The following is an 11,498-nucleotide window of genomic DNA, read 5'->3' as shown; positions in this document are numbered from 1 at the left end:
CGCCCCAGTGACCGGGACGACCCCTTCCTGCTGCTGGCAGGGCTCTGGTCCCGTGGCTCTGTGGCAGACGCAGGCTGGGCAGGCTTCTCCAGTCCAGTTCGGTGCAGGCTGGGCAGGCAGGGTCCCTGGGAGCGGGCACAAGCGGTGCCCCCCCCTCTCCGTTTCTCCGGGCAGCGGGAGTGGCGCTCAGGCAGGTTCAGGTGCTGCAGCGGGGTCTTGTCCCAAGCAGACAGAGAGAGCGAGCTGAGAGACGAGCAGAGCAGATTCTACTCTCTTTTTATGGATCAGAGACCATTGTTCGAGAAAGCACCACTGTCTGAATTAGCCAATCACCATTGGCCAGGTACATATTCTGTTAGAGGCAGTTTTTAATCTATTGTTTATTTTTCTGCCAGTTAACATAACCCTTGTGCTGCTTCTTTGCTCTGCACTTATCTGGTAGGGCAAGAGGCCTGCTCATTCTGTCCTTGAGTGAATCAGTGAAAAGGCGTCACTCTTGTTTTGCTTACTTGAAAGACATTTTTTGTTTAGTCTTATGTGGGGGGGAAGAAGATGGACCGTTCCCCACAGAAGGGAACAAGAAGAAGGAAGGAAGTTGTCTTCTGTGATCTCTGACCTTCCTCTGAGCTTATGTAGATATATGGAATGGAATATCTTTGGCCAATTTTGCTGTCTGTCTAACTCAGCCTCCTACGGGGGGGTCACTCCCCATAGTGTCTGAGCCGGCAGAGTGAAGGTGCGACCTTGAAGACCCAGCAGTTACAAAAACATTCCTCTCTTATCAGCTTTAGTTTGAAGGCTCTGTGACTAGTTACAAGAAAGCTTACTGAAGGAAAAAAAATCAGTAAGAGGAAAATTGGCTTCATCCTGGCTCAAACCAGGACACCTATGCAACATGTTCATATTAAACTTACAATACTCCTATACATGTTGTTATGCTTGAATTTTTCAATCTAATTTTTGTGTCTGTGTTGCTACTTGATAACTATGTTCCTTTCTTTTTCCTGTGGTAAATAGGGGTTTCTAAAAATTTTCTAAGAACATGTTTGGCAGAGAGGGAGTTGGAGACTAATATTTATATAACTAAATGTATCTCAAGGAAAAATATAGAAAAGGTTTTGGAGATTGCTTTGAAACAGTATGTATAGTTCAAGCAGTTTTCACCCCAGGCTCTTCAGGGAAGGATTTGGCAACAATTACCTCTCTGTATTGCTGAAATTGTGTTATTTTTATTCACTGGAAAGAAGAAGAGTTGGGGCTGCAATTTATGTTTTCAATAATAAGGTGATCAAATAACAGAGATTTCTTGCTTTATAGAGTCGACGAACTGTGGCACCTATTAAGAATGACATACCTGCCAGAGATAACAGAGGTAAATGTTATCTCTTTCCATTTCAAGGAAGTAAAAAATATGGGAGCATTTTAATATCCTGCTCATCTAACATTCCTTAATAGTTCTGCATTTCTAATTTGATATGTATGCATGTGACATGTAAAAGACATGGTACATCATTCCTAGAATTACTCCTATGTATGCATACTGCATGAATAGTATTTCTATGCAAGTTTAAGCAATATAGCATTAGGACTCTTAAACTGAATGAGGTGAATATGCAAAAATTTGAATTTAATTAATTAGGCTACATTAAATCACGTGTGGACTTTTCCAAGTTAAAGCACGCTCAATTTGCTTCAGCTTGAGTGTTTCAATATACATTAAGTAGTGCACTAAAAATTCTTATGCTTTCAATTTTTTAGCTTTGTTTTTTAACAGTCTTGTGTGTAAACATTCATTCAAAGAGTACTTAAACTCTATGGGTTATTTCTCACTGTGATTTATAGTGAAAAATCTACAAAAATGCTGAAATATCACAGGATAGGTGAAAAGTGTATATTGGATGAATACATGAGAAAGAATAGTTATTTTTTTCATTTTCTCTCCTGCATTAAAGCTAACTTGTACTGATGATGGTGATTATTCTTCTTACAAACATTAATCTGTCATTAATTCAGACTATATTCCATTCCATCTGTTTAAACTTGAAAAACAAGTGGGTTTGCATATCTTTACAAGCTTTCAGATTCTTCTGGTGGATGATTGGGATCACCTTCTCTGAGGATGTTAAATGAGAAATCTCATGAGGAGGTGATAATTTTTTTCAAACTAATATGGTTTAAATTTGAGACATCTTATTGATGGACTCTTCTCACATTCATATACATTGCCATTTGTAGTAAATTGTTTGTTTGGTATGGAATAACCCTGTAGCTTGTATTTTAATAGGTCCTGTGCATCTTGCTATTCACAGTCAACCTAAGCATTTGTTCTTTGTTTGCCTTGTAATTAAACTTTTCTCAGCACACTGTCTTGTTTAGTGTAGTTAATTCATGCTATAAACTAGATGTCCTATGATATTTGGAATTATCTGGGTATTTGTCACATCTATGCTATTTGATACCTGTTTCCATAGTTGTGTCCATGTTGCACAGTGTGCTGGCCTTCATTTGGAATGTCATCTCTAGACTACTAATCAACATTGTTACTTTCATTTTCTTACTCTTCTGGCAGACCTCATTAGGAATGTGTACAGGAAACTGGTCAGCTGAAGCAGAGCTGCTTTAAAGTGACTCTCTGAAAAACAAAGAGGTTTGCATGCACACCACTCCCACTGCATTCACTGGGAGTAGACATCACTCTACATCTTCAGAAATTGGCATCCTCTTCACGTATTGAATCAATAAGTTTAAGTAGACATATTGGTTGTATCTATATTCCCTTCAATATAGTGTCAAAAGGACTTGTTTCTTCCACTCATAGATTTAGCTGTATTTTGCTGCCTTTTATTTGTGCTCCTCTTTCTGTGTCATGGTTTAATGCTGGGCCAGCAATTAAATGAACAACAGATTGCTCTGTTAACCCCCCTCCCTCCCCTTATAGGGAAATGAGAGGGAATAAGAGAGAATTTTATGGGTTAGAAACTAAACTACACAGCTTTAATTTGGTTTGGTTAATTTTGGTCACCTGTTTGATCTGCTCCTCCTCAAAGGAGAATCTCAGATGTGACCCCTTACTCCCTTCTGGTTCCGGAGTGTCACAGTTTGGCTCTGAGTTGGCAGTCAAACCAATAATAATAATGCTCTCGATCCACCCCCCCTCCCCCAAGGTAGTTTTTGGAAAGAGGGAGGAAAAAAATGAGAGAGAGGCTTTCTGGTTTGAAAATGAAAGAAATTGATTTTAATTATTAGTGATAGGGCAATATATATATATATTTATAAAGGGATGTGCAACACCCGATCCACTCCCTCCTCCCCTAGCGACTCTCACAGACTCCCGGCTGAAGGGGGGAGTGTCTGGGCGCACGGACGGGGTCCATGGATGTCAGCTGTGAAGAAAAATGGAAAAAAATAGAGAGAGCCAAAGAGAGGGTGATAGAAGCGACAGTAAGCAGAAAAAGAGAAATAGGAAACCAAAGGCTTGACTTCTGTGATGTCTTAACCTATACCGTAAGCCAAATAGAGAAAATATTATGAGAAGAGAATATTCTGATTTGCTGATCCTGCCTTCAGTCTAGTCTGCTCCCCCATGAGAGGGGGAAACTGCAGACATGAGCTTCAGAAGTGTCCTTGGTTGTTAGTCCACCGGCGCTGCTAAAAAAAAAAGTTCACTGAAAGGAAAAAACCAACAACAGTAAAGAGAAAATTCACTCCACCCTGGCTCAAACCAGGACATGGAGCATAAGATGTTTTCTTCAGAACCAAGCAGTGGCCTTGGTTCCACATACCAGTCTCTCACCAGAACTATAAACATCACTCCTGATCAGTCCTACAGACACTGACTGAAAAACATGCTGTTAATTTCAGCAGCTGCAGCTACTTAGAAGGGACTTAACTGAAAAGTAAAATCACTAGAAAGAAAATTAGTTATATCCTGGCTCAAACCAGGACATTCAGTAAATAAATTTTTCCTAAAAATTTTTCCTCCCCTGGCACAACTTCAGGCCATTTCCTCTCGTCCTGTCATTCATTATTCACTTGGGAGAAGAGACCAACCCCCATTTCTCTACAACCTCCTTTCAGTTAGTTGTAGAGAGCAATAAGGTCTCCCCTCAGCCTCCCCTTCTTCAGTCTAAATAATCCAAATTACAATATAAATAAAATTTCAACACTTTAAACTTCAAAAGTGCATATCTGCAAGTACATATTTCATTCTATGCACTTAATAAGGTCTACTAATTCTGCAGTGGAGTATTTAAAAATATGCACATGCAGCATTGGTGCTTAATAATTACATTGGTTGGTGTATAACACTAGGATGAAAAAAGTTGCATACTGAATATTTATATCAATAGACTTTCTACATGTGTGGCTCCCCCCTGCCCCAAATAAATTGTTGTGTCTTGAAAGGGGCCTTGTTTTATCTTGTTATAATAAAGTATTTCAGAAATGGATAGAAATGTTTCTCTTCTGTATCTAGATGAGTTTTGTGCTTTTCTTTTGCAGTGGTTGGTTCTACACGCATGCGGCCTACTCACCTTCCTGAGCAGTCTTCTTCCTCACAACAGAATGGTAGTGTTTCAGATATATCTCCAGTTCAAGCTGCAAAAAAGGAATTTGGACCCCCTTGTATGTAAACTATGTATCAAGGATTAATTTGTTCTGGGCATTACATGTACATTCTCTTGGATTATGTTGTTGTCCATAAATGACAAATGGTCTGTATACACAGTTGCATATAGGCTTCCTCAAGAAGCTTTTTCAGAGTGCTGTGGCTAAAAAAATGTCCACTTTTGTCATAGTTACTCTAGTATTTGTAATTTGCTTTTCCTCTATCTTTTTCTAACCATGATGGTGTTGTGTTTCTTTTTTTTAAAATTTGCCTGGGCTTTCTTTCAATTCAAACCAAGAGATCACATGTATCCAAACATCATCAAATGTCCAAATATTTTTGGAGGGTCATTGTCCTTATATTTTCAGTGTTGTAATTATTGTCCCATTTAATTTTTTTCTATTTATTCTATAAATTTTAGATATTAAATTGCTGTAATTATTCTATACTAATACTGATTTACTTGAAAAGATAGTTGATATAAATAAATGCATTTTAATTATTAATAAATTAGTAGAATTGAATGTTGTAGTGTAAATGCTAAATTCATGCCACACAAAATGTTTTAAAATTACCATTTTATTTAAGCACGTAGAAAATCTAATTGTGTAAAAGAGGTTGAAAAATTGCAAGAGAAACGTGAAAAAAGAAGGTTACAGCAGCAGGAACTTAGAGAAAAAAGAGCTCAGGTTAGTATTTTTAACTCAGATCGAAAACCTATGTCAGGAAGATGTGATGTTTGCAGAATTATTGTGCTTTTTTCAATCCTCAATATTTTTTATGAACTGTAATAATCTTGAAATTAAATGTTTTCATCTTGTAGAAAATTTTGCCAACTTTTGGTACAAGGTTGCATTGCTCTGATAACCAATTCTTTAGACAGTTTTCCTCCTCCTTTTCTTCCTACAGAAATAATTACTTAAAATTGCTTATCGTTCTGTGTCTAATTTAAAAATCAAGTACTGATTATAGCTATTTCTTAGGAAAAATATATTGATGAAAATAATAAAATCTTTGACTTTTAGATAGGACTGTTATTCTACAGGAGGCATTACAACATCATGATAAATTGTTCTTTATGATCTTTGATGTTTTGAGGGAGATCTATTTGAGGCTCAAGTTTGATCAGTGATTTTTTTTTTTCCTTTACACCTGTCTATGCATTTATAATTTACCTGTGCATCATGCAAACAGCTTGGCAGCAAGTTGTTAGGAACATGTGTGAAATAACTGAAGTTGTCAATCCTTTGAGAGAATCTCTTGATATTAATTGACTTTCTGTCACAGTAGTGTAAAATCTTTAGTAAAACTAGTAGCATAATCTTCTTGGCAAGCCTGTGTGTATGTGTCAGTCTATCTAAAAAGATACTACCTATCTGCTACTGACATGAGAGGTACCATCACTGTCACAGTTTGACTCAGGATCAGCAATTAAACCAGAGACAACAATGCTCTCAATCCACTCCCCCAGGTAGGGAAGGAGAGAGAAAATTATGGAGAAAGAGACTTTTCTGGATTGAAAACTAAACTAAAGAGCTTTAATTAAACACTAATGAGAAAAGAAAATATGTACAATTATATACAAACATGTTCAGGAATGTGCAAAACCCTATTGCCTCCCCCCAACCCCAGCAACTCCCACAGCACTCTCCTTAGCTGTGAACAGTCCCGAGAAATTCCGGAGAGAGTGGCAGAGCAGACAGGAGCTGAGGGTAGTTATGAGGGTTAGGAATGCACAAGCCTAGGGATCAACAGTGATGGATGGACGGAGTCCTCCCCGGACGCCGGCCATGGATGGAAGAGAAGGGAAGAAGAAGCAGGAAGGAAGTTGTCTTCTATGATCTCTGCCCTTCCTCTGAGTTTACGTAGATATTTGGAATGGAATATCTCTGGCCAATTTTGCTGTCCATCTAGTCCAGCCTCCCCTACAGGGGAGTCATAGATCTCCTGGTAGTGTCTGACACAGCAAGGCATGACCTTGGAGTCTTGTCAGTAATATAAACATTCCAGTGTTCCAGCTGGAACACTTGCTGCTAGTTAAAAGAGAGCTTACTGAAGGAAAAAAAAAATAGTAAAAGGAAAATTGGCTTCATCCTGGCTCAAACCAGGACACCATGCAAAGCTTAATAAGGTCTGAGCACTAGAGCTGGCTATGTATGGCATCAGCAGCATGTCCTGAAATGGGGTAAAAACTGATAGTTGCATGGACAAGTGACAGGAAGAACATTTGAGTGATTCTGCAGAGAACCAGCTCAGATCACAGTAAGCTCAGTAGCTCAGACTTCATGAGGTTTAGAGGGGCTCCGTTCATGGCCTCTTACATATCAGTTTGCTCTGACAATGATGGTTCCAGGTTTAGGGACAGGAGATCTTGTGAGCCTGGATGTAGCCTATTGTGTATCATTTGGATTACTTGTGCTTTTTGGGGGGTCTAGGAGTGTTAGAAACTCTAGGAGTTAACTCAGGATCAGCAGGTAAGATCAACCTCCTTTAACCAACTTGGATCTAGAAGGGTTGTGTTTAGAGCAGCTGGGACACCTGCAGTGTCCTCTGCAGTGTATTTTGTACCTGTATCCATTTAGCTCTTGAACCGCCTTATTTCAGATTAAGCAGCATTGACTGTATATACTATCCACTGTGCAACTGTTCAGCAGTGTGAAGATTCTGGCAAAAGACAGGAATAATTTCTTTCTTGAGTAGACTTATAATGAGCCCTCAATTAAAAAGTATTTTCTATTACATGCCAAGCAAAAATATAAATAAGAAGGCATATAATTGTTTTGCTTTATGATCGATACATTAGCTACATCAGAGTGGAAAAAGGCATTAAACTTGCAGTTGAGAAATTTATACCATTTTGGAGAAAAATTAGCATTTCAGTTGATATGTATTTTTTAAAAAGTAAATGTAGAAGATATTGAAATTAGTTCATTTCAGAAAAAAAATTTATTATCAATTCTGTTGCTTACTTCCCTAGGATGTTGATTCTACAAATCCAAATTACGAAATTATGTGTATGATAAGAGATTTTAGGGGAAGTTTGGATTATAGACCACTGACAACTGCAGATCCTGTAAGTACCCCAGTGATGTGGAAATTTTTTATCCTGAATTTTGCTCTGTTTCAAATTTTTTCAGTGTATGAATATACTTCTATCTGTAAAAATATAAATATATATAAAAGTATTCTTTAGATCAAGAGTTTATTTTTTCAGTCATTTTAATGTCATTTAATTATCTTTTGACTATAAAATAATGCCAACATGTACTAAGCAGTCAGTCAGCCTCTGTATTTTAGATTTTCCTGGCATGGTAAGGGATGTACATACAAAACCATTAAGCTTCTCTAAAAAACCTGTTGAGTATTAAGATTAATATTTGATCTTTGAAGGTGATGAGGGTGATTTGCAGAAAAGTCAGAGGAGCAGAACACTTAAATGATGAAAATTATCAGATCTCTGAATCATAACATCATAATCTGATCGTAGAATCATAAAATGGTTAGGGTTGGAAGGGACCTTAAAGATGATCTAGTTCCAATCCCCATGTCATGGACAGGGACACCTTCCACTAGATCAGGTTGCTCAAAGCCCTGCCCAAACTAGCCTTGAACAATTCCAGGGAGGGTGCAGCCACAACTTCTCTGGGCAACCTGTTACAGTGTCTCACCACCTTCACAGTGAAGAATTTCTTCCTAATATCCAGTCTAAACCTCTTTCAGTTTGAAACCATTCCTCCTCATCCTGTTGCTACATGCCCTTGTAAAAAGCCCCTCTCCAGCTTTCCTGTAGGCCCCCTTCAGGTACTGGAAGGCTGCTATAGGGTGTCTCTGAAGCCTTCTTTTCTCCAGGCTGAACAACCCCTACTCTCTCAGCCTGTCTTCATAGGATAGGTGCTCCAGTCCTCTGATCATCTTTGCAGCCCTCCTCTGGACTTTCTCCATGTCCTTCTTATGTTGGGGACCCCAGAACTGGACTCAGTACTCCAGGTGGAATCTCACAAGAGTGAAGTAGAGAGGGAGAATCACCTCCCTTGCCCTGCTGGCCATGTTTCTTTTGATGCAGCCCAGGACACGGTTGGCTTTCTGGGCTGCAAGTGCACATTGCTGGGTCATGGTAAGCTTCTCATCAACCAACACCCCCAAGTCCTTCTCCTCAGGGCTGCTCTCAATCCATTCTCCACCCAGCCTGTATTTGTGCTTGGGATTGCCCCAACCCAGGTGCAGGACCTTGCACTTGGCCTTGTTGAACTTCATGCAATTTGCAAGGGCCCACTTCTTAAGCTTGTCAAGGTCCCTCTGGACGGCATCCCTTCCTTCCAGTGTGTCTACCACACCACACAGCTTGGTGTCATCAGTAAACTTGCTGAGGGTATGCTCAATGCCACTGTCCATGTTACCGACAATGATGTTAAACAGCACCAGTTCCAATACCGACCCCTGAGGAACACCAGTCATCACTGATCTCCATTTTGACATCGAGCCATTGACCACAACTCTTTGAGTGCAACCATTCAGCCAATTCCTTATCCACCAAGTGGTCCATCCATCAAGTCCATGTCTCTCCAATTTAGAGACAAGGATATCATGCAGAACAGCATCAAATGCTTTGTACAGGTCCAATTAGATTACATCAGTTGCTCTTCCACTATCCACCAACTTTGTAACCCCATCATAGAAGGCCTCCATATTTGTCAGGCATGATTTGCCCTTAGTGAATCCATGCTGGTTGCCACCAGCCACCTCCTCATTTTCCATGTGCCTTAACATAGATTTCAGGAGGATCTGCTCCATAATCTTGCCAGGCATAGAGGTAAGACTGACTGGCCTGTAGTTCCCTGGGTCTTCTTTTTTCCCCTTTTTAAAAATGGGGGTTATATTTCCCCTTTCCAGTCAGTGGGAACTTCATTGGACTGTCACAACTGGCTTAGCAACTTCATCCATCAATTCCCTCAGGACCCTCAAATACATCCTCTCACTACAAGAAGGATGTTGAGTTGCTAGAGCATGTCCAGAGGAGAACTACCAAGCTGGTGAAAGGTCTGGAGAATAAGCCCTATGAGGAGGGGCTGAGGGAACTGGGATTGTTTAGTTTGAAGAAGAGGAGACTAAGGGGAGACCTCATTGCTCTCTACAACTACCTGAAAGGAGGTTGTAGGGTGGTGGGAGTTGGCCTCTTCTCTCAAGTGAATAATGACAGGATGAGAGGAAATGGCCTGAAGCTGCACCAGGGTAGGGTTAGACTGGATATTAGAAATAATGTCTTTACCGAAAGAGTGGTTGGACAGTGGAACAGGCTGCCCAGGGAGGTGGTGGAATCACCACCCCTGGAAGTATTTAAAGGAAATGTAGATATAGTGCTTAGCGACATGATTTAAACACTGAACAGGTAAATCAGGTTATGGTAGGGGGAATTAGGTTATGGTTGGACTTGATGATCTTCAAGGTCCCTTCCAACCAGGATAATTCTATGATATGATTAGGTCCTGTGGACTTGTGCACATTCAGGTTCCTTAGATTGTCTTGAACCTGATATTCTCCTATGGTGGGCGGTACTTAATTTTCCTAGTCTCTGTCATTGTATTCTCTGAGTTGGATGGTGTGGCTAGAGCACTTGTCGGTGAAGACTGAGGCAAAACAAGTTGCTGAGTACCTTCAGCCTTCTCAGTGCTGCTTGTGGCCAGGTCTCTTATGGGGGGGTACAGTTTCTTTCATCTTCCTTTGTTGCCCTATGTACCTGAGGAAACCCTTGTTATTTTTCACATCCCTCGTGAGGTTGTCTACGTTTAGGCAGTTGTTCTATCACCTGGTGACCCCTCTCCACCTGATAAGAGAAATCAGGAAAAGAAAAAGAGACCCATGAGTTGAAATTTTAACAGATATAATAAGACAATTGTCACTATTTGACTCAGGATTAGCAATTGAACCAGCGATGATAATGCTATTGATCCCCTTCCCCTCTCACCCAGGTAGAGAAGGAGAGAGAGAATGAAGGAGACTTCCCGGATTAAAAACTAAACTAGACAACTTTAATTAAATGCTAATGATAAAAGAAAATATGTACAATTATATAGGAACATGCAAATTGCCTGTTGCCTCCCTGCACCCTCAACAACTCCCATGGTACTCTTCTTAAACTGTGAGCAGTTCCAAAATGTCCTGGAGCTCTGCCAGAGACAGCAGAGCAGACGGGAGCTGAGGGGAGAGTTACGAGAGTCAGGAATGCATGAGCCTGGGGATCAATGATGATGGATAGATGGAGTCCTCCCTGGGCACCAGCCATGCATGGGAGAGGAGGAAAGAAGAAGCAGGAAGGAAGTTGACTTCTGTAATCTCTGATCTTACACTGAGCTTAAGTAGATCTATGGAATGGAATACTTTGGTCAATTCTGCTGTCTGTCTAGCCCATTCCTCCCTATGGTACGGCTGCAGATATGACCCTTCTGCTCCTGTAGCATCTGAGGCTGGAGGTTCGACAAGTAGAGCAAAGTGTCCTTGATGTCTCAGCAGTAACAGCGTTATCAGTCCACTAGCAGGAAAACTTGCTGCTAGTTAAAAGAGAGCTCACTGAAATAAAAAAAAAATCAGTAAAAAGAAAATATACTTAATCCTGGCTCAAACCAGGACAAGAATAAGAAAGAACTACTATTAATCTCAATGCTAATACGAAATACAAAGTTATACTCAGCCCATATAGTGGTCACAAGCTGTGCACTCCCAACAGTGAATGTCAAACACTGTGAGCACTACAGCTCCAGTGAGAGAGTGACAGTCACAGCAAATGGGAGAGTAGGCTTTGGGGGGCAGAATGGCAGATGAGACCCTCCAGGGACGGTAGCCATTGAGGAAGAGTCCCATCTCCTGCAAACTTCCCAATTTATAGTGAGAGTGATGT

At 40.3% G+C, this 11,498-nt stretch overlaps 1 protein-coding gene across 3 annotated transcripts in view; it reads left to right on the top strand.

The window, feature by feature from the left end:
* The window catches only part of LOC104387531 (kinesin-like protein KIF2A), a 68,312-nt gene that overhangs the window by 12,266 nt on the left and 44,548 nt on the right, over nt 1-11,498 (top strand). For 2 of the 3 annotated variants that reach the window (XM_009996305.1, XM_009996313.1), the window contains exons 3-6: nt 1,318-1,372; nt 4,501-4,623; nt 5,195-5,295; nt 7,584-7,679. In XM_009996305.1, coding sequence (XP_009994607.1) covers nt 1,318-1,372; nt 4,501-4,623; nt 5,195-5,295; nt 7,584-7,679 — 375 coding nt within the window. The remainder of the gene's footprint in view (nt 1-1,317; nt 1,373-4,500; nt 4,624-5,194; nt 5,296-7,583; nt 7,680-11,498) is intronic. The other variant, XM_009996321.1, reaches the window with a different exon arrangement.

This window comes from Chaetura pelagica, unplaced genomic scaffold (assembly GCF_000747805.2).
Source record: "Chaetura pelagica isolate M959 unplaced genomic scaffold, ChaPel_1.0 scaffold460, whole genome shotgun sequence".
Taxonomy (NCBI): Eukaryota; Metazoa; Chordata; class Aves; order Apodiformes; family Apodidae; genus Chaetura; species Chaetura pelagica.
Note: the sequence above shows the minus strand (reverse complement) of the source record. Positions and strands in the feature narration are given on the sequence as shown.